The sequence below is a fragment of the Danio rerio genome, chromosome 9 (genome assembly GCF_049306965.1).
Source record: "Danio rerio strain Tuebingen ecotype United States chromosome 9, GRCz12tu, whole genome shotgun sequence".
NCBI classification, from domain to species: Eukaryota; Metazoa; Chordata; class Actinopteri; order Cypriniformes; family Danionidae; genus Danio; species Danio rerio.
Genome location: NC_133184.1, coordinates 29,902,895 through 29,926,911, shown reverse-complemented (window position 1 = coordinate 29,926,911; position 24,017 = coordinate 29,902,895). Strand labels below are relative to the sequence as shown.

The 24,017-nt window shown below is 36.1% G+C and overlaps 2 protein-coding genes across 3 annotated transcripts; one reads left to right on the top strand and one right to left on the bottom strand.

Moving 5' to 3' along the window:
• Positions 1-483: 483 nt before the first annotated feature.
• On the top strand, positions 484-18,947 carry ccnyl1 (cyclin Y-like 1). Of its 2 annotated transcripts, none has more exons than XR_012385024.1 (10): positions 484-1,482; positions 8,650-8,724; positions 8,923-8,957; positions 10,387-10,487; positions 10,653-10,688; positions 10,792-10,843; positions 11,912-12,031; positions 12,130-14,022; positions 17,890-18,052; positions 18,551-18,945. XR_012385024.1 is itself a non-coding variant. In NM_001076720.1 (10 exons), the coding sequence occupies exons 1-10, from the start codon at positions 1,329-1,331 to the stop codon at positions 18,665-18,667; spliced, it is 1,020 nt and encodes a 339-aa protein (NP_001070188.1). In that variant the 5' UTR covers positions 1,230-1,328; the 3' UTR covers positions 18,668-18,947. The 2 variants fall into 2 exon arrangements, 1 of the variants encoding a protein (NP_001070188.1); NM_001076720.1 differs by having other exon boundaries at positions 1,230-1,482; positions 13,856-14,022; positions 18,551-18,947.
• A 2,939-nt stretch (positions 18,948-21,886) lies between these two features.
• Positions 21,887-23,809, bottom strand: fzd5 (frizzled class receptor 5). Its single transcript, NM_131134.2, has one exon. The coding sequence runs from the start codon at positions 23,753-23,755 to the stop codon at positions 21,977-21,979; it is 1,779 nt and encodes a 592-aa protein (NP_571209.2). The 5' UTR covers positions 23,756-23,809; the 3' UTR covers positions 21,887-21,976.
• Positions 23,810-24,017: the final 208 nt, after the last annotated feature.

Below are 24,017 nucleotides of genomic sequence, written 5' to 3'. Positions count from 1 at the left end.
TCGTTACTTAGAAAGGAAAGTAAAATTATTACACAACTCAAGTTACTTGTAATGCGTTGCCCTAACACTGCACATAAGCTATCTGTTATTAAGAGTTTATTTCAAAGTAGTTAGATTTTTGTCCCTGCAAATGATAAGTTTTAACACTTAAACCACTCGCTGAATGAATGCTAAACTTATGGGTAATATTGTTGCAACTACACAGTTAATATTTCACAATCAAAAAAATAGTACGCATACAATATACACTATGCAGTACGCTAGTAGTCCATTTCAATCCGTTCACAAAGAGGTGTGTAAACGGGCGGGGTTTAAATCTCTAGCATGACGGCGTGATTGACAGTTCTAATTACCAGTCCCTGAACAAACATTTATTTTGTTTTGGCAACTCGTCCAATCGCAAATGATGGAATGTCAAAAAGGGGCGGGTCATCACCTGCGTCATTCTGAGCAGATGGCGGTGGTGGCGGGGAGAGGATCGCTGCTGCACTGGCCGGCGAGGAGGAGGGGATAGCGGGGGACTCTTCGACGAGACTCGGTGAACAGAATCCAATAACGACATACAAATCCGGAGCTTAAATTAGCCGATTTAAATGGACCAGACTTTCCTCATATGCCGCGATAAAAGACTTATTTTATTTTGCTACCAGCTCGACGGCCTGAGGATTTGAGTGATTATTGGATCCAGAGTTTCAGCCAACACACAGATCTACCCTATACAGAAGGATAAATGCTCGGAAGTCTGCTCTTTAGGGGCCATTTCATCTGTTCCCGGTTTGAACCGCCAAACTGGCTTAATTCAAGACATATTCGGACATTTAAACCAGTTAAAAGGATGGTTTATCTCAGTTAGCTCGGCGGCTAATAACTCGCTTATTCACAATGAATCAATATTAGCCGTTAGCAGTTAGCATGTACGGCTAATTCAAAAGGAATAAATCCGTATTCGGAGATTTTCGACTGATACTTTCTAGTGATATGCTGTCAGTCACGTGTCATAGATCCGGCTTTATTGATTACTTGAGTGCTAAAGCTTTAAGTCCTCTGAGGCACTGCGTGTAAATGCATGGAGTCCCGTTATATGACTGGCACAGATAGCTACATACCTCTTGAGTTTGGAGCAGTGAGACAGTACAGCAGTAGATGCTGACTGTGTGTGTCTATTTCAGCTCTTCATGCACCCACTTTTAGCTTGAGTTCATTCATTCATTGGATCCATTGGGTGACTTCTGATGACAGAAGCAGCCCAGGTGTGAGCTTCAAAAGGTGTTTGCCATAGACTAACACACCTGAGCAGGTCGAGCTTGTGATTGTAGGTGTGAGTCATCATGGGCAATACAGTGTCCTGCTGCGTGTCCCCCAGTGGGAGCCCCAAACTACCCCGGCAGGTGGAGCGTCTGGAGGACTACCAGAACAACACAGACATCAGCGATGACACTGGTCCATACCTGCAGCACATCAGTGACCGGGAGGTGCCGGATGGTGAGTTCTATGCTCTAAAACATGGTTGAACTGCCAGAGGATCAAACTTTTGGCCTAGCACAACTTGACCAACTCATCGAGGTCTTCATATTTGATTGGTTGTTACCAACAGGTGTTGGAAATTAAAGGGGTAGTTCACCCACAAATGAAAATGTTGTCTTCGTTTACTCATTCTCCCCTTCTTCCAAACCTGGTTGAGTTTTTAAATCTGTTAAACACTAAAGATTAAATTTTGAAGAAAGCTGGAATCTTTTAACTATTAACTTTTATAATACTTGTTTAGTCACAGGTTTTCAGCTTCAAAGTGTCATCTTTTGTGTTTGACAGAATAATTAAACTCACAAAGGTGTGGATAGAGGTAAAGTTGGTTTTATATTCGCACATTCATCCATTTAGCAGTCTCTATTGTTTAACATGTTGAATATTAAATCGGAATTAGCATGCAAGTATCACTTCTAAGCAACTTTAACACTATATAATTCACTGTGAACAATGCTGTACTTTGATAGTCATTGGCTGCTAATAGGATTTCCCTATTGAGAATTTGAAAATAATACTTTCTGAAATTAAATTATTAAGGAAAATGTCTGAATATCCAAATATAAAACCAACTTTACCTCTATAAGGTTTGGAACCAATTGAGCAAGAGTGAGTAAATGTTTATTTTTGGGTGAACTATCCCTTTAACTTTGAGGTAAGGTGTATCTCCACCAGCAAAACTTAACACCTTTTTATAATTCGTTACTTAGGAGAGATTTCAAGGTCTTGATGTGTCCAAAAAAGATGACATCCAAAATGTGCAGATTTGGTAAACACGGCCTAAATGTTAAAGACATGAACTAAGTGAGAATTGATCAATATCACCAGCTCTCATCACAGAAGCACTATATTCTATTCTGTTTGCATTTTTGTGTGCCACAGTGTCTTTAAGAACTGAGCTGCTGTGATCTGATGCCTTGACCTCCTCGTCTCATGGGTCAGGTTTCTCCTAAGAGCTAAACACTAAGTGCTTTTGGTTTGCTCTGAAAATGGACAGCCTAAGACATTTTCAGTCCATAGAACAGTTGCAGATTAAGGGTGTGTTCACACTGGTTTGGATAAAATGAACTTTGAGGCGATTGCTCTGTTGATGTGGATCAGTATAGTATGTGTGAAAGTTCTGATCTGAACCTTGATGCACACTAGACAAGCAAACAGCTTTCAAACTAGCTCTGGTGCATTTTGAAAGAAATATGAGCAAAAACAGTTTAACTAATCAAAAAATAGACATAATGCCACTACAGATATGAAAAGGACTGAACTCTCAATATTGAGCAAACCTGTTTCTTTAAATGCTGCGTTTCCTATTACAGCTCAGGACTGGCTCCAGAAATCTCTTTGGTAAAGTTGTTTATTATGTGTCTGAGGAATTCCTAGTACTTTTTGACTCATTTACATATTTTATTAGATTTTTACAAGTTAAAAAAACAAAATGTTAGTGCTTTCAACCAAGCACAAATCATTGTTTTGGATGTTTAGTTGGTTCTGACTTAAAATCTATGTCATAAAAGCTAAATTTGTTAAATTTAAGCCCAAATAATCTTTGGGTTTGCTGAAATTGTCAATGGATTGTATTTTATTTTCTCTTTTTTTCCAAACCAAAGGAAACATTTAGCTAAACGAGTGTGAATATGCTTAAATATTATCTACATTTAATGTTATTATTAACAGAAAATAGGTTTATGAAATCTATAAAAGGATATCTGATAATATTTGTGTGTGTGTGTGTGTGTGTGTGTGTGTGTGTGTGTGTGTGTGTGTGTGTGTGTGTGTGTGTGTGTGTGTGTGTGTGTGTGTGTGTGTGTGTGTGTGTGTGTGTGTGTGTGTGTGTGTGTGTGAAAAGCCTCCTGGTGCTGTTTGCAGTCTTTACTGCTGTTTATTTAGCCTGAGCTATTTTACACTCAGCAGAAACGTATATAGTCACACACATAACTTTATGTCCATTGCTGTATTTACAGCAGCATGTCTTCATCTTTGGTTCAAAGCACATATGACAGAAGTGTAAACTCTTCTGCTTTGGCTGCAGTTAATCCTTTATGATTGCATGGGACATTCCAGGTCATGGTTCATTTACGATTCTGCTGGAGATGCGACTAAAAGCAATACTAAGTTTAACTGGCAGTGACAATCAGAAATGTTTAGTATTCCTGGCATCCCAGTGATGTAGATCTGTGGGACAGCTGCATTCTCTCCTTATCTCACTCCCTTCCTTTGGGAATCTCAGTGAGGCACGTTTTGTAACCTTTGGGGCTTAGAGGTTAAGTTTGGATAAACTTAGTTTTCCTGTACTGTACTGTTTCTCCATTTTCACTTATGAAATTCCTTCTCTCTGGTCTTGCTAGTGTTTATCCACTGGAATGTCCTACAAACACCTTAATAATCAACAAAGCATCATTTCAGTGTTTTTTGTGTACTGACAGCACTAAAATTAAAGTTGTAAGTATGCTTTTTATAATTAACACAATAACTGTCTGTGAGGTCACTGCCTGTGGGGTAACACATACACATTGGGAATTACACTACACTACAGCTGTGTTTGTGCCCTCAGTGAGGATGACTGCCCTCCCACAGGGGTTATTTTTGACTTTGGTAGTGGAGGAATGGTGTCAGTTGAGTACATGAACTGTTGAGTCCTGTGGAATGAATGAATCTCAGTTTAGCACATACAGTAGGCAATTATTCAAAGATTTCATTCTTGGTGTGCTTTTTATTATTATTTTAATAATTAATAATGATTTATTAATAACTAAATTTCTCTTAATTTCTCTGAAAATCTATGTGCATTAAATATATCTGAAAAAAAATCAGTTTACATACAGTTGAAGTCAGAATTATTAGCCCCCTGAATTATCAGCCCCCCTGTTTATTTTTGTTCCCCAATTTATGTTTAACGGAGAGAGGATTTTTTAGCACATTTCTAAGCATAATAGTTTAATAACTCATCTCTAATAACTGATTTATTTTATCTTTGCCATGATGACAGTGAATAATATTTGACTATATTTTTTTCAAGACACTTCTATACAGCTTAAAGTGACTTTTAAAGGCTTAACTAGGCTAATTTGGTTAACAAGGCATGATAGTATAATTAGGCAAGTTATTGTATAATAATGGTTTGTTGTGTAGACTATTGAAAAAAAAAGCTTAAAGGGGCTAATAATATTGAGCCTAAAATGGTTTAAAAAAAAAAAAAAAGACTTTCTCCAGAAGAAAAAATATTATCAGACAAACTGAAAAATTCCTTGCTCTGTAAAACATCATTTGGGAAATATTTAAAAAGAAAAAAATTCAAAGGGGGTTTAATAATTCTGACTTCAGCTGTATTACATGTACATGCACAACTGTTTTAAATGATTATAATAATAAGAAATGTTTCTTGAGCTCCAAATCTGTACTAATGATTTCTTAAGGATGTTATAACACTAAAAGCTAATGGCTGCTGATAATTCAGCTTTGGCATGACATGAATTATGACAAGTTACATTTTAACATATATACAAATTAATAAGATGTTTTTATAATAGTATTCTTTTTACATAAAAAAATAAACACATAAATATATATATATATATATATATATATATATATATATATATATATATATATATATATATATATATATATATATATATATATATATATATATATGTATGTATATATATATGTATATATATATATATATATATATATGTATGTGTATATATAAATATATATATATATATATATATATATATATATATATATATATATATATATATATATATATATATATATATATATGCAGGTGTGATGAGTATTTTTCAAAAACTGAAGAGTAATGGGATGGGAAAAAATAGTTTACCAAAAAATGCCAAAAATAATGTGCTCATCCTCATGCTGTTTTAATAGACATTTTAGCTGAGCACAAATTAATTTTTGAAGACTATCACTCCAGTAATGAAAGTGAATAAGCACTAAATGTATACTTGTCAAGTTACAAAATTCCAAAAAAAGCAACATAAAAGTGGTCTTTATTGACTCTTTAAAGTCTTTCAAAGCCATGCAATTGCTGAAAGGCTTGATTTTTGAGGTCACAACACAAAAGAATGATGCTTGATTAAAATCATCATTTTGAGCTACATCTGTTCAAAAAAAATGTTTCTTTTACGTCTTGTGATGCTTGAAAGCTCAACTACCCAGACATTGTAATGGTCTCTACATTTTGTTTTTCTTTAGAAGTCACACAGGTTTGTAGCAACAAAAGACAGGGTAAATAATGATTTTTTTAAAGATCTTTTAAAGCAATAATTCATAAGAGGTCAGTACATGGTTTTGACCACAGTTAAGGAGTGTTCTTATGCACTACGTGAGGTGGAGTAAAATCACAGTAACACAACTTTTAGTCTAGACTTTATATAAGTGCCACTTTGAAAGAACGCATTTGTGTTTGCCTTTAGTGTGACGTTAGCTTTGCTTTTACCACTGAGTTGGCGACTAAAGCTGCCTTGTCACCAGGTGTTCCTGCACCTTCTTATTGGTCAGCGTTCTCTCTCATCCATGTCCATCGATCTCCAAGGGCTAGGTTTCTGTGCCTCAGCCCAACTTAACCTTATTCATCATTTTTACTTTGCCATCCAATTTGGTTCTGAAAAGGCTCCAATTATTTGTTTTAAAAATAGTCTGCCAGGTTCTGGGGATTTATTTATTTTAAAAATCTATGTTTTTGGTAGATCCTGAATTTAGCTTTTTGAAATTACCTACACTACTATTTCTCAACTCCAGTCTTGTAGATCCACCTCACTTATTGAGTCATCGAAACACTACTTGATTCAACTGATCACCTTTCTAAATTGTGTTAAATTAGGAAGACATATAAGATGGCTTTCACACCAAGCATGTTTGCAGTGATAGTTCCTTGTGCCCTAGTAGCTCTGGTGTGGTTTCACACTCAAAGGATTTCATTGAACTAATTTTTTGGATGATTTGGTTGATATTATACACAGCACAGTGAACCAAACTTGCCTTTACTGTATGAAGGCTTAGTAATTCATTTACAGGGCATTATCTGCATGTGTTTTGTTGAACTAGAGATGCTGTATTTGGCTAAAACACATGGGCAGGTTACTTCCTAAACAATTGTGTACCAAGTACAAGGTTCTTTCACAATCATGCAATTTGAAACACAGTTCCAGTTCTTCTAAGCATCAACAGGTAATCTCCCTTAAGCTTTTAATTGACATATTTTTCATGCAGAATATGGCCTTTTGACCTTTTGAACTAAATTTTCAAAGTGAAAACACCCTTAGACACTAAGTGATGGGTCCTGAGGACTGGGATTGAGAAACCTCTATCTCTTAAACAGCATTTTTAAATCAAAATGTTAGTTACTTGCTAAAAACTTTCATAAATATCTTTTTTTTTTTTTTTAACTATTTACCTTGCTTGACAACATTCTCTTCAAACTGTTCCTTATAGTTACTGACTTGCACGAGCACTTACAAGTAACTTTAGTTTACGCTAATATCCATTGGCAGGCCAGTGCCTGATTCACATGGGACTTCAGCATCAACTCTTGATAGACGGCATGTCTGAAGTTGAGGCTGACACCAATGAAGTCCACAATCGTCTAAACTGTGATATTTGCATAAAGCGACGCTTCCTTTGCGCTTAAAAAATTAGAAATTCCCAACTTCTGCAGTGAGCAATGTCACTGAAGTAGCACTGATGGACCCACAGTTCAGTTCGGCAACACTTGAAGTCACCCAATCAAAGTGTATGGAAAGTGTTGATGCTGACGCCCCACATAAATGGGGAGTTAGTGACCCTAAGTAATATGTTTTGGGTTGTGGACTAAAAGTCAAGTCATCCAAAATGGGTACTCAGAAGTCCCTTCTGTCCTGCACCTATGCTCCACTTCCTGTCAGTTCTGTGGCTCTCATCACATAGTTGCAGCTGTCCAAACGTCTCCTTGGATTGTGTTTACTGTACAACTTAGCAGCATTGGCACAAGTCTGTTGACCCGTCTCCATTGAGTTCCATAAGAATGCATCTTCATTGGCTGCTGAAGACACCTTTTCATAAAGTGGCCAGGGCAGAATCCTCAATTCTAATGTTCTGAACTGCACTCTGGCTTGATTGTATTTTCAAATCAATGACTTTCACATTTTTCCAAACCAAACATAAAAACGATCTTTATTATGATGTATTATGTGTGCTCATCCTGTTATATGTCTGGCTTTAGAGAGGTCGGTTTTAATCCATTGGCACAGTTCCTGTGGCACATAGTAATGTGGGCAGAGCTCGGGGTGTGAGCTTGCGTTGTTCTGTTGCAGTGCCTGTACAAAAGGCTCATTGTGCCCACCAATCCTCTTGCTCTTGTGGCCAGAGCGGGTAGCAGCAGCCCCCTGCCAATCAGCACAAGCAGCTTGAGTATCAAGACAACCCACTTTCTTACCATTTAAGGGGTTGTTTCAGCTTTATTTTATTATTTATTTTTTATTTTTTTGCTTTTTTTTGATTGATCAAAGTTTTGTTCTTAGATTTGCCTGTTATGAACATTTTGTTGTTGAAAGAAATTAATATCGCAGTTATGCAATAAACTTAAAATGAACATGTTAATAAAGTTGGAATGATTTTAACAACAAATCAGTACAATCAAATTTTTAAAGGGTCACAATGAAGACTGCAATAATGATAAAGGACATTTAAATCCCCATCAGAATACATTTTCATATATATTAGTCAGATAATAGTTTTTCAAATTGTGATATTTAACAATAATTACTGATTATTATATTAAACTTTACTACTTTCCATAATATTTAACAGATAACTGCTTGATTAAAGCTCTGTTAATGCTAAGAATGACAACTATTAAGATAACTTGCACAATAATGATGTTGTCCTGTTTAATTACAGTGCATGCAATAGTTCTGTCGTCTGCTGCTACTAACGCTCAATCTCTTTTAAACAGGATGGATTCTGATTGGCTATGAATGTTTTTATGCTTCATCAGTTTCAAATTGTTTTATCTAAAAGTGATTCCAACAATATATTGTTGTATTGTTAGTATTTTGGATGCATATATTTCTCTAATATTTTATTGTGTTTATATGTTGTTAGTTGATTGCTTGATTATCTGTCTTCTAGATTTGGCTTTAGAATCCAACCCCTCAGATCATGCCCGCGCCAGCACCATCTTCCTTAGCAAGTCACAGACAGATGGTGAGTGTTTCCTATAATTGTCTATTGAGTTAATCATTTCATTTTACTTCCTAGATTGCAGCTGCATATTAACTAGTGTCCTGACCAATACTGTTAATGGATGGAAAGTCACGTTTTTTAAATAGCCATTGGTGCAGCTTGTCAATATTTGATCAACAAATGTTTAACAATAAAAACCATACCGTTTATCTTTTTCAGTACGGGATAGGAGGAAAAGCAATCACATAAACCATGTAAGTGAACATGTTATGGAGTTTGTTTTGTGGTTGTGCTTGGTTTCAAATTCTTAAACATACACTGTAAAACCCAACAGTCAACTTTGTCAAATAAAATGAGTGTATTTAACTCAAAATTGACTGAAAGTTAATTTTACTCATTTGAAGAGTTTTGAACTCAGTGGTGAAGGTAATGAGTTAATTAAATACCTCATTACTTCAACTTAAATGGATTAAGTTCACAGTACTCAGATTAGTTTTTTAACTTAAATGGTTTGTAGCAATCGGTTTCCTCAAAAGGTTTGAGTTCTCTTCATTTATTGGGTTTTACTGTGCTTAAATTGCTTCGTTTACTCAATTTGATTACGCTTATTGTGCACAATAGGATTAGTTTTTGAACTTAAACGGTTTGTGTTACCTTAACTTTTTTGGTTTTACAGTGTATTAATAGGGCTGTCTCAATAATCAATATATCGCCTTGACGTCCAAAACATAGACAAGACTTCAATAGAATTTGGTGACTCAATATATATATATATATATACCAAGATTTTAGCTGAATTTGCAGCCTCTGTCATCTCACCTCATGATTCTCATCTACTGTTTATTGGGGCTGTTAGTGAGCTCAGGTAACTCATTTACAAAATAAGGTTAGTGACCACATTTTCCTGAAAACTACTGATGGTTTGAAAGAAGTTCTCCAAATGAGCTCTGCTTTAAAGCTGCAAAACCGGACACTTTTTAAAAAAAGTTAAGGTAAATTTACAAGGATATTTACATTCTATTTCACTGGCATCAAAGCTTATATTTGGACATTTATTTTTTTAACATCTTGAAATCTAGATAACCTTAATGTCCCATGAAGTGCTTTGAAATCTGCATTTTTTTATTTAAAACTTGACAAGATCTTAACTCAAACATAAAGATAGAGATATATAGTAGCCGCTCCTCTTTATTAAAAAAACAATAATAAAATAGCATTTCGTTTTATTCCAGCTCAGATTCTAGAGAGCATTTGATTGGTCCAAAATTTGATGAGGATCTGAAATATGAGGTGATGTCAAAACAATCAATTATCCATTTAGGTGGAAGTGACAGACTGCAAGCTTTGGATGTTTATATCAGGTTTATATCTTCTAAATGCTAATTTCGTCACTGTTTTGGAGCACACTAGCTTATATATATTCTTAAAGGTTGCATACGGATACTGACATCTAAAAAAATCATTATGAGACCTTCAAAAATGTAAAGTTTTTGTCCCTTGAATGTGTGTAGGACTATATGTATCATTATGCTCTTAATCATTATACAATCAGTGGCATAACATTTTCTTAAAATGACAATAATATCACTTTTTTGTGGTATTTTCTTTGACAATATGTCACAAAACAATAATGATTTATCATTTCAGGACTACATATTAAATGCTTTACTTTTCTTTTAATAGGTCTCACCTGGTCTGCTTTCGAAGAAGTATAGCTCCTGTTCTACGATATTCATCGATGACAGTACTGTTAGCCAACCCAACCTGAAAAGCACAATCAAATGGTCAGTGATGGGTCACTCTTTTACTGTGCTATACTATAGTAATATATACACATTAATGAGTTTCACAATTTAACGAGTCAAAATAATGAGCAAGAAAGTCTGTCGGTAGTGCGTTTCATTTTGTATTGTTTTGCATGCTGACCACCTTTCTGTTTCTGTTTCCAGTGTCACATTAGCAATATATTATCACATTAAAAACAGGTATGTTTTGTGATGTCTTTGGCCTATGTGCAAATAATCTAACTAGTTCATTTCAATGAGGTTTTTCATGTGTGAGTTAATTGATATTGTTAATTGATTTCAGGGACTCTGATAGATCATTAGACATCTTCGATGAAAAAATGCACCCCTTATCGGTAAGTTAACTGTTTATTAGTTTTGTTTCAGCAATGTCAGCAGCTTTTTAATAGTCTCTTATTTGGTTTTGTTCAGGCAGACTGCAGTATCTATTTTTGTGGCCATCAAATCCGTTTAGCTGTTAAGTCTGAGCTTCAAAAATGTTATGCAATCCAATTTGTACATTTTATCGGATTCATATGTGGTTTAAAATGGATTTTTGTAAATGCATTTCTGAACAGTCAGTTGTTTGGGAAGTGATGTAACATCATGCATACACATTTATGACAATTTATTTAGGAGTTGTTTTGTGCTCTAAAAAAATTCAAATTAATGATTTAATTAAGTTGTGATATTAGTATTTGGCATATTTCAAAGATAAAGGGTTCAACTTTAATATAGGCTTGTTTTTGTTTGTTTTCCCCCTAATATCTGACACTCTACTTGTTCCAAACCTCTGAGCTTTTTGAGTTTACTTGAAAAGAAGAGATTTTAAAGAATGTGTGAAACTTGTAGCCACTGATCTTCATATTTTTCTACAATGGAAGACATTGGCTAGCACTTACCAACTTTAAACAAAATATCTTTATAAAAATATTGGATTCAGAAGAATGAACTTATAAAGGCTTGGAATCGTTTTCAGGGTGGATAAATGATGAAAACATTTTTGTTTTTGGCTGAACTATACCTTCCTTTTAAAATTGGCAACTAGTTAGTTAGTTTGATTTTGTAAATCATGTTTTCACTACCTAAATATTTAAATTCCTCTGTTTATCGTGCTTGTAATTCCCATTGATTACCTTGTGTAGATTACTGGATTAAGCAATAAAGTGGCAAACTGACTACTAAATGTAGATGTAATGTTTATGTTTTCACCGATGCTTTAGTCTGAAGTAACTAATGAATATAGTGTGCACTTTTTGCAAAGCTGCCTTGAAACAATTATTATTGTGAAAAGCGCTATAGAAATAAACTGAAATTGAATTGAATATAGCACTTGTAATTAAATGAAGTAAATGAGTAAAAGTAAATGAGCTGTAAAATGCATTTGGAAATTGTGAACATGTATATAATGTTACCTTTGGCAGAGGGAGCAGGTTCCTGACGATTACTCCCGCACAGACCCTGAACACAAACTCATCTATCGATTCGTCCGGACTCTGTTTAGTGCAGCACAGCTCACGGCGGAGTGTGCAATCGTTACACTGGTAAGACAACAGCTCTGCTCCACTCTCAGCTTACTCTGGAATAAATACAACTTTATAGTTTAACATCCAGTTGGATTGTTTTTTGTTTTGTTTAAAAGGAGGCACATTTTCCTGATGTCCACTAGAGGGGAGTAGAGCACAATAAACTAAATCAGCATGTGTGACTGTGTTAGGATGTATTGGTACAAAGTCAATTTTAACTTCTTTCATTCATGTTAAAATCATGTTAAAGTTAATCTCTTCTGCTTAATTACAAATATGTAATGTAATTAAACATTTTATGATAAGGTTAGGTTGTTTTCACTAGATAATGTATTAGGTGTCATGAACAAAAAACAAGATCATTTGTTAATCTGAGCAATGTTTAATTAAAATTTTTATTGTTTACATTTGCTACTGTTCATTTTTATACCTTTATAATATGAAAACAAATGTTTTTTTATTCAGTAAAAAGCAGTACACTACACTGGCTTATTGTGGTAATGCTACTATAGGGCTTCAGCTGTTTATATACTTTTTAATAATAAGCATAATTAAACATTGTTAACTTGAACTAACATTGATCACTTGTACCACACTCACTAATCTAAATGTTAATTTATATATTTGTGTTTAATAATTCCTTGTTACAGGGTGTCCACGAGGTCTTCAAATTTTAAAACGTCTTAAATTAAAAAAAACAATTTTAGAACTTAAAAAGTCTTAAATTCACTGACATATTGGGTTGTATGTCTTGAATAGTTTTAAACAGGTCTTAATATTTCTATATCCAGGTAAAGCTACCCTATCAGGCTGACATCCAATCACTAATAATCCATCTTAAAACTTTTTTTATATATCTAAGTGTCTCTATTGCAAAGAGCGACAATTCACAACAGCTGTTAGACATTTCTACAGCAAATTGTCCAATTTAAATCCCCTAATTAGGGAAAGAAAACTAAAGCAACACATCTTCCAATTATACAAAAACTATTTACAGAAGTAACCGGCCCATTAGAAAAAGTCCTTAATGTTTAGCCCTGTATGTCTATAACTTAATTCATAATGGTCTCAAAAAGTCTTAAATTTGACTTGAAAGACCTGCAGAAACCCTGTTGTTAAAATCAAAAAGTTGTTTTTGTTAGCCTTGATGCTAACATTGTCTAACCCTGCCAGTGTTTTTTTGACTGAGTTTAACAAGGTTTAATATATGCTGTAAAAATGATTTGCTAACAGTTCATGATTAAACTATAGGGGAATTACCAACCTACGTCACACATAACAAGTTCAACCGCGCATACCGGTTGCAAAAAAGACCGGTTGCAATAACAAACATGTGTTGTGCGATAGGATGCCAAAATCAAAAGTCCAAAAATAGATAACTAAAATTTTACCGTACACCACACTGCTTTTAATGCCAACCGCAGACGTCTTTGGTTAATAGCTATCATAAGAGCTGAATGGAATGAGGACTTAACCCTAGCAAGTACATATTCAGTTGATGAAAAGGTACAATAAAGGCATTTATAACAATAAAAAAGGTATGTTTGACACTTCAACATAACTATCCCTGTTTTTATATATATATTTATTTGTAACCAAGTAAATCTAATTTGTAAAAATCTGAATGTTTAGTTTTTTATCTTTTTATTTATTTACTTAATATTTGGCACACAGAAAATGCCATGTTAGCATAAATTAGCAAATCAGCTAATGCTAACGAGTTGAATGTTGTTGTACGGGTAACCAGTATTTTAATTAGCACACATTAATATGTACACTTTATCATAGTTTGCCTTGTTAAAAAGGGACTTCTGACAGCATGTGTCCCTGTCTTTGCTGCAGGTATATCTGGAGAGGCTGTTGACGTACGCCGAGCTGGACATTTGCCCATCTAACTGGAAGAGGATTGTTCTGGGAGCCATCCTGCTGGCCTCTAAAGTCTGGGACGATCAGGCCGTGTGGAACGTCGACTACTGTCAGATCCTCAAAGACATCACTGTGGAGGACATGTGAGTGAGATCATGACTTCACTGTCTGTTCTGCTCAAAAAACAAACTGCTCATTTTGTAGGAACAAAATGTTTTGATGATAAGCACATCAGCCATCCAAGATCCAATCCTCTGCACTCCTCGACTAGTGCTGTCAGTCAATAGCGGTGTTTCCATCCAACTATTTGTATGCACATTTTGGAATATCTCATAAAACAAAGTGCTTAAATGAAAACGGCAAGTAGTTTTTCTCAGTACTGGGTTGCAGCTGTAAGGGTATCTGCTGTGTATAAACATATGCTGAATAAGTTGCCGGTTCATTTTACTGTGGTGAGCCCTGATGAATAAAGGGACTAAGCCGAAGGAGAATGAATGAATGAATGAAATAGCAAGATGCTGATGCTCTCTATGCAAGTTTCAGGTTTTATCAGTTCAATATCAAGTGCAAAATGCAGTAGAACTTAATACTTGAGAACAGTTTGGGTCTCTTTCTCAGTACACAAACACTAGTTTAGAAAGGCTAAATATGTCAAAGAATGTAAAAAAACAAATAGCAGTCTTTAAATAAAGCTATTTCAAATAGATGGTAACCCCTAGAATTGCAAAATAAACCAGCTTAGAAAGAAACTCTCGTAAGTGACAGCAACCTATAATAAATGAAATTCAGTAATTTACGTTTGATTAAGCAGCCTAATTAAATAAATAAAGTTGTCTTTTAACATTAATCAACAATAGCAATGGGAAGTTCGGATCGTTTTACTGACTCAGACTTTTGAGTCTTGTTCAGTGAGATGAACGAATCTTTTCGACTCATTACGTTCAATTTGCCAAAATATTTATAAAATGTTACGAGTTGCTTTCAAAATAATCTACAACTACGCCAAATGTTGATCACACTACAAACAAGTCATGAAGAATGCTATAAGAAAGAAAAAAAATGTTATTTATAGTTCAATTGGTCTTTCGTCTATGATGATGTCAGCGCACTTCTTCTGACAAGTCTTCACATTTGAGTGGTTTGTTCACGTCACACAGAAAATTGCATATAAGCCTAACCAAAGCACACAGTCCGAACTGAAAGGAGCCAAAATTAATTCACCTTTCGATCAAATCTTTTTTCGGCTCTGGCTGCATATGATTGGCTTCTGTGTTTTACATGATGATTGAATGACTCAAACCCAATAGAAGGCTCGAAAAAGAAACTAATCTTTTTCTCCACCTGCACAAATGTGCGCATTCTTGACTGAATGAATCCCTCCCTGAGTGGACTCATCATTCTCGAGTCATACAAAAGATTAGTCAAAAATGAACGAATCGTTCAAAAATGACCCATCACTAAAACAACACAAGACAAAGTCATCATTAGACCCACCTGCTTTTTAACAGCATGTTTGTATTTATTTGTATTATTTGTGGCAACTTGATTATGTACTACTAGCTTTTCACTGATGGGTTAGTAGTTTCTTCTAAAAAATTGGGGAATTACTAAGATGTTAAGATGTTATGTGGAACACAACCAATAAATAAATATATTTCATTCATTCATTTTCTTGTTGGCTTAGTCCCTTTATAAATCCGGGGTCTCCACGGTGGAATGAACCGCCAACTTATCCAGCACGTTTTTACTTAGCGGATGCCTTTCTAGCCGCAACCCATCTCTGGGAAACATCCACACACATTCTCACACACACACACACTCATACACTACGAACAATTTAGCCTACCCAATTCACCTGTACCGCATGTCTTTGGACTGTGGGGGAAACTGGAGCACCCGGAGGAAACCCACGCGAACGCAGAGAGAACGTGAGCTGAGGCTCGAACCAGTGACTTTCTTGCTGTGAGGCAACAGCACTACCTACTGTGCCACTGCGTCGCCCAATAAATATATTTATTTATTTATTTATTTATTTATTTATTTGTAGTCCAGTGAAAGTTTTGTCAGGGCAAAGTATAAATTCAAACAACTGGCCTGACTGGAGCAGTGGTAAAATCCCTGAAAATGTGCTATTCAACAAGTTTTAACTCGGTCAAGTAAAGAAATTAAAGGTATAGTTCCTCCAAAAATGAATATTTCCTCATCATTTACTCACCTTCAAGTGGTTCAAAGCTTGTATGAGTTTCTTTCTTCTGTTGAATACAAGGCAAGATGTTGGAAGTCATTTTTGAAAGCAGCAGCCATTGATATCTATAGTAGGGTAAAACACTATGCCAGTCAGTCAGTGGCTGCTCTTTTTCTAACATTCATCAAAATATCTTTTATCTTCAGCAGAAGAAAGAAACTGTAAACAGATTTGGAGCAATTAGAGTGTAAACAAAACATGAGAGGACTTTCATTTTTGGGTGAACTTTCCCTTTAAGACATGCATGAAATTGTCGATTTTAATTCTGCGCCAATACTTCACTGTAGTATTAAAAATGATGTGGTGTATTAATAATATAGTTTCAGGGTGTCATATAAATGTTTGAAATTCCACTATTGTGACAATACAGCATACCCTACAAAATCCCATATCCTTAGAGCAATATTTTCAAAATAAAATGAAGTGACGCACTTCAATACCTGTTTTTGTTTGTTTGTTTGTTTGTTCTCATGTCTCAATATCCATATAAATGACACAGGCAGGGTTTGTGTGTGTCCGTGTATGTTAAAGGCCGTGTCCCTCGGCTCTATTTTCATCTTTTTCATTGAGGTAGTCTTTGTGCAGCTCTGGACCGGCGGGCTTCAAGTGCTCTCAGACTCTCTCTACAATGGGCCAGGCTCTCGCCCACTCCATTTGTTGCCCCTAGCGACCGAACTTCCCCCTCCCCTTCCCCCCACAACACCACCTATACCAACCTCCACCTAATGCCTGCTCTTCCCAAAACACTGTCAGGTCACTGTCTCTGGATCCACTCGCTGATAGGGGAAGCGGCTTTATTTATTACAATATTACAACACAGTAGCTGACTAGGCATGGGCCGGTATAAAATTCTGACGGTATGATAACTTTAGATTAAAAATATAACGGTTTCACAGTATTGTGATTATTGCTCTGGAATATGTTCTTTTTAAATGCTCAGGTTAAAAAGCTACTTTTTTCTCCTTTGAACATAATAGATCTTATTTTAAGAAACATTTTAAATATTTCGGAATGGTAACTTTTGATGTAGAGGGTTCTTTTCAGCTAGGATACTGTTGTCCTAAAAAATAAATAAAATAGTTGTAAAAAAAAAACCACAGATAAAACAAAAAAAAAAAGTTAAACCATCCCTACGGTATATGTAATGATTTGGTGGTTTTAAAACCGACTTTTCCGAATCGTTGTAAACCTTGAAAACGGTTATCATCTCATGCCTGAAGCTGACGAGCGTGAACATCCTTTTTTTAAATAGATTGTGTTTGAAGGAATAAAAAATTATTATTTAAATTATTTATACATATATATTATTTAGTTATTAAGGTTAAAAGTTTTCCTATGTTATGAATAAATTTGTGGGGGAAAAATTAAGTGAAAATTCTGTGTAGTTTACATAATTTGTTGCAAGTTAAAATAATTTGTATAATTGTTGATATTTAAGACATTAATAGTTATATTAAAATGTTTGAAACTAATTCAGTTATTTATTTACAACATTACAGTTTTTATAAAAAGCTAAATTATTAAGTATTAGATTTACAGATATGTTTAAATCTTACTACAAACCTTTGAACATAAGAGTAAAAAAAAAACTTCAAATGCTTTTCATAGTAATTTAAAATGTTGAAATTGTCTGCTAATGCTTTCTAAAGCTGTTGTGTCGACTTTTCAAATCTGTTTAGGTTCGATTTACACTAAAACTGTTGCCTTTAGACTTTCAAGTCAGAAAGGACATATTTCCTCCCTAACTTGTTATCTTGTTTTTCAGGAATGAGATGGAAAGACATTTTCTAGAGCTGCTGCAGTTTAACATTAACGTACCGGCCAGCGTCTACGCCAAGTATTACTTTGACCTGCGCTCTTTAGCAGACGACAACAACCTGAGCTTTCCTCTGGAGCCATTAAGCAATGAACGAGCTCAGAAATTAGAGGTAAACACTTAAAACTTTTATTAATTTTTGTTTACTTTAACCCTTTAACTACTCCACCAAGAGAAAAAATTTAGATTGCATTCCTTAACTCCTGATGTCCTGTTTTAAGTAATGACTGTTGAAGTCAATTAAAGAATGACTGTTTTATATAATGGTTTACACACACAGCATTGTTGGTTTATAAAAAAAAAATAAAAAAAATCAAACATAATCCTGCTGCACTTAATTTGGTTTCATTTAAAAAAATAAACCAAGAAAACATGTTTAATGAAAATCTGAATTACTTTATCCCATACTTCAAAAAAAAGGTGATTTTAGTATGCAAAAATGTTTTCATAGTATATGTACTAAGTCTGATACTTTTACCATAAACCGACAAATCAAATATTTGGTATGGTCAACCGTTTGGTAGATTGGGCAGTCAAAGAGTTAATCACTTTTATTAAAGGTCTAGTTCAAATACAAGCGTTCTCATTCAACTTGTTCTTCATTTCAAAGGCAATCTCGAGACTGTGTGAGGATAAGTACAAAGATCTGAGCAGAGTGGCCATGAGGAGATCATTCAGCGCAGACAACCTAGTGGGCATCCGCCGATCCAATGCCGTTCTTTCATAAAAGCTTTTTCTCGGAACATTCGCCACTCCCAAGACGGAGCTCAACGGACAAAACTTGTTCTCTCTCCCCACCCCTCTGCCTTTGGCTGCAACGATACGCCAGTCGAGATATCCCACACCTTTCCCAACCGATGCAGAACAACATAGAGACGACAACAAACTGAAACGGTTACTTTTGTTTGTTTTTTGCTTACTATGTAGGCTAATAGCTGTGAACTGTCAGTTTTTAATTGAAATCATTTGCAGATGGAGTATTTTAAATAAACACTAATCATGTAACATGTCTGATGTTATGTTTGAGGAATGTTTACAAGGTAACTGTCTTTAGTTGTTGTTTTTTTTTTGTGTTACACTGAAATATGAATCCAGGGAATTTAACAATCAAGGTATCTTCTGTCCATTCCATATCCGTTTTTAAACAAAAAAAGAAAACTAAAATGACAGTTTAAAAAAAATAAATAAATAAAAATTTAGATTTTGTCTCAATTTTCTTTTGTTGGTTTAGGGTAGGGAAACATAAACGACTTTAAAAATCATTTTATACATGTAGCCGATGCTGAAACGCAATTTCCTTTTTTGGTCAACCAAGTCTGAGTTTGTGACATCACCCTAAAAACAATAGTCCACCCAGGCTTTTAATTATTATTATTGCATTATAAATATAAACTTAAGTTTACATATTCTATCATTTTATCAGTTGGCAGGTTTACATTGCATAAATTAAATAAAAATGTAAATTAGCAGTATTACTACACATTTGTCATTAAAAAATAAGGTCATAGTTTCTGCCAAACGTCTTGCTGCGGTGCACCTGATGCTGAGCAAAGATTCCAGTGCCATTCTGAACAGAACCTGGTTTGCATGATTGCTTATATATATATATTGAATATAATAATAAATATATATGCCTATAATTCGCCGCCATACTTCTTGGTGCTATGCACCTGATGCTGAGCAAAGATTCCAAGCATTTCCAAGCAGCACCTGGTTTGCATGAATGTTTCAGAGGTATTGTAGACCTAAATATTAATAATAGGCTAATAATAATAATTTATATCGTTTACTTAGTGTTTTTTGTTGTTTAGTTTTTTTTTTAAGTTGTTTGCAGGACCAGAATGAGAATACATTGAGCCCTGGGCCTATAAAAAAGGGTAACATTTGTTTTTATTTTATTTCCTTCTATTTTAATTTTGAGGGTGACGTCACAAGCTTAGATTTGTTTGACCAGTCAGAGGAAAAATTGGGTTCCAACGCTGCCTACATGCATATAATGAATTTTAAAGTAATTTCTCTGTTTCCTACCCTAAAATTAAAATCGAGCCAGTTTTTTTCTTTTTTCTTATTTTTATGAGCAAAAAAATTCTTAGTTCTTTTTTTTGTTTGAAAACAGATATGGAATGGACAGAAGATCCCCTGATTTTTAACACACAGCTCTTTCTTTTGCAAAAAGGGCTAATTACCTTTATGTTGGAACTGTATTTGTTTTTAACCAAGTTACAAACATGAATAAAGTGCAGGTTTTAGTGCCTGTAATGAAAAGGGGTTTCATTGGTAAAACTCTACTAACTGCAAAAATGCTTAAACACGGCAGGATTTGTTATAGATAAACTGTTTTTACAATGGCAGTAAAAATAAATGAATCACCAGAGCGTTTGACTTGAAGGTTGACAAATTTGCTCCTTGCTTTTATTCTCTACCAGTAAGAGAAACATGTAAAAGACACTTTTCATAAATATCTAAGAATCTCTTTAAAATTGTAGCACTGGATTTCATATCTTTTACAAAACATATGTACAAAGTTGCAGTCTGAACTCTTTAAAGTACATGTCTTCTACAAGATTTACAAATGAGTAGAGCCAAACGAGTATGTACACACAACCAACATTGTGAGGCGCTTTGAAGACTGAACATTCAAATGATTTCTACAACAGCTTGGACGGTTTATAAAAAAGAAGCCAAACAATGCTTACATTTACACCTTAACTAAAAGATTTCACACAGATCTACAAAACCAACATGGGTTTACAGATTCTGTCTGTTCAAAGTGCATACCCAACACTGGTTTTCTGACTGAAAACAGAAATATGGTGATAGGACGTACAGTATAACCAAAGACTGACATGGAAAACTAAACATACATCGTTCCATGTTGTTTTGAAACCTTAGACAGCAACGACTATTGAGTGCTGGTTAATGCTTGAACTCTCGAAAAGGTTGAACCATTGACCACAAGAGGGAAGTCAAGCTCACTTAATAGACCTACACACTCTCCACTCAACCCTATAGATGAACGCACTCTCATTCAACACTGCCCAGTAGAAGATAACCAACAATCCATTATCAAGTGAGAAAGAGCTTTGATAATCTTAAACAGTCAACCTGCTAAAAAGCTGCTGAAGGACCCTAAAAAGCATGAAGTTGTGTAGAACTGCCTGTAGAGACTCAAAAAGTGGAAACTACTCTTGCATTATTACACCGCTTGCACAGTATGTGGGTCACACTTTATTTTGTTGGCCCCTTTTTAATTTACATTACATCTAAATGCCAACTAATTCTCAATAGATTATATGTAGACTGTAAGGTTAGGGTTAGTGTTGACATGTACTTGCAAAGTTTCTTTTAGTCAGTTAAAAGTCTGTTGAAGGAGCAGTATCAACAGATATTCGGCAGACAGCCAACTAATACTCAAATGAGAGGTAATTGGCAACTTTTAGTTGGCAAAATGTGCAATAGGGACCATCAAAATTCAGTGTTACCAGTAAGTGTACTTGTTTACAAGGAATACATGAAATCATCTGTTTACTTCTCCTAAAAAGTGTTTGTATATTAGACAACTGAAGATGGTATTTAAAAAAAAAAAAAAAATGATGGAATCATCTTGTGAAAATTCTGACCAACAACACAACAGAGCAACTTCTCTTGGATATCACAACGCTTCTGAATAACGTATTTACAAGAATATACAAATAAATAAAAGATCTGCTCAAATTGTCTCGGCTCATATTAAGTATTAATCTTCTCAGATTGTTTTTTTTTTTTCTCCATCATTCATAATCTTAAAGCCACAGGCTCTGGCTGAGGTTCTTGCGACAATTGCAAAGAAGACAAATGATCCTCACAATGTATAAACATGTTAATTCGATTTAGACTAGTAGTGAATGAAAAGAGCTTGACTAAAACCAAACAACGAATAGTCTGTTAAAATCCTTCATAATATATCCATGCCATCCATCAAATCCGGTGTGAATAAACACCTGCTCGTTCAGAGTCATGACCTGCACACCTGTAGGGTTTACAATGTGTATTATGTTCAGACATGTGATGAGGGTGCTGATTTGTGATAGGTCCCAGTGGGTGCTGTTCCAGCTCGGGCTGTGAGAGCTGTGCTTGCCTCACTGTACATGGATGAGGCTGAAACAGGTGGCTTCCGGGTCCTACATGGGACGTACCGTGCAATAAAGCGCCTCCAGGACTCTAAAGTCTTCCCTGACCAGATCCAAACACCTGAGGTAATGCCTACAACAAGACACATGAAGTATTTGAGCATGAAGACGGCGTAGTCCGGACCCATGCCTAGTCTCTGGCGTTCAGATGGGCAAGAACAAGCCAGCGCACGCTCCCAACTTGGCCTGTAATGTTGCTCATACACCAAGCACGCCACCACAATAGTGGCAGGTACAGTGTACAGAACGGTGAAGAGCCCAATACGGATCATTAACTTCTCTAGCTTGTCCGTCTTAGTGCCACCCTGTTTAATGACGCTACGTATGCGGAAGAGTGAAACGAAGCCAGCCAGGAGGAAGAGCGAGCCAGTGAAGAGGTAGACGACCAGTGGTGCCAACACAAAGCCTCGTAGGCCCTCCAAGCTCTGGTTGCCCACGTAACAGATCCCAGCCACAGGGTCTCCATCAACTGAGCTCAAGGCCAGGACTGCGATAGACTTCACACTAGGGACGAGCCAAGCCGCAAGGTGGAAGTATTGAGAGTAGCCTGCGATGGCTTCATTCCCCCATTTCATCCCCGCCGCAAGAAACCAGGTGAAGGAGAGCACCACCCACCAGATGGAGCTGGCCATTCCGAAGAAGTAAATGAGCAGAAAAACCAGCGTGCACAGGGCAGGACCTGTGGTGTCGTAGAGAATGTGCTGCTGGTCACCAGTGCCCTCGCAAGCCACCCGCTCATGGCCTGCAAGCAGTCGCACAATGTACCCCAGTGACACAAACAGATAACAAGCAGCCAGGAAGATAATCGGCCGCTCTGGATATTTGAAGCGCTCCATGTCGATGAGGAAAGTGGCCACCGTGGTGAACGTCGACACAAAGCAAAGCACCGACCATAGCCCTATCCAGAAGGTGGTGAAGGTGCGCTCATCCTGGGAAAAGTAGGGTTGGTGGCAAGGCAGTGCACAGTTAGGTAGAGAGCCAGTATTCACACGGTTATGAAGAGGATGTGCTTCTTTTTTAATGGGCACCAGAGGGCCCCGGCAATGACATTCCCGATCACATTTTTGTGGGGGAGCAGATTTTGCAGTGGCTCTGTGACGTGGCGTTCCCTTGGGAGTGGGTTTGGGGAATGGAGGTGATAGAGTTGTGGTTTCACTGCTGTTTCTGTCCATGCAAAGCCGATCGGTGTCACCCAGCATAGGCAGCTGCTCACAACTCATCCGCTCTGGCCACTCAAACCCATACTGGATCATGAGGGGGGAGCAACCCCTCTTCGCTCTCTCACACACAGACCTGCACGGTGGCAGGGGCTTTTTGTAGTCCTGAAGGCAGATGGGGGTGTACATACTGCACAGAAAGAAAAGCAAGTCTGGGGAGCAGTGAATTCGAACAAGCGGCCAAAACTGGTGCACTTCTAAGCCGACTTCATCCTGGTTGTCGTGATTGAACTGGTTGGGCATGTACGTGTGGTTGTATCCGATTCCTTTGCACATGGGTACAGTGATGGGCTCACACACTATATCCTTAGAGGCTGAATCTCCGAGCCCAGACAGTTGAAACAGCAGCAGGACATGCAGCCAAAATCCGACCAGGTGCATCCCTGAGGTCTCCATGGTGAAATGATGCTCGTCTGCAGGTTTCCTCATACTGGAAAGCTATGAATTTCAATTCTTGAGTATTTACTCAGCTCAGGGGTTTTTTTTTTCACTTCCTTCCTTTCTTTTCTTTTTTTAATTTATCGCTGCGTTTCGGAAAGAAAAAATCCCAAAAGGAAACCTTATTCGCTCCAGCAGCATGTCCACAGTCCACAAGGCTGTAAATCACAGTGAAGTTTCATTCTAGATCCCGAGCACACTTTCTTCCAAGCGCGCGAGTGCAATTCATACAGTCCATGATTCTAAACACGAG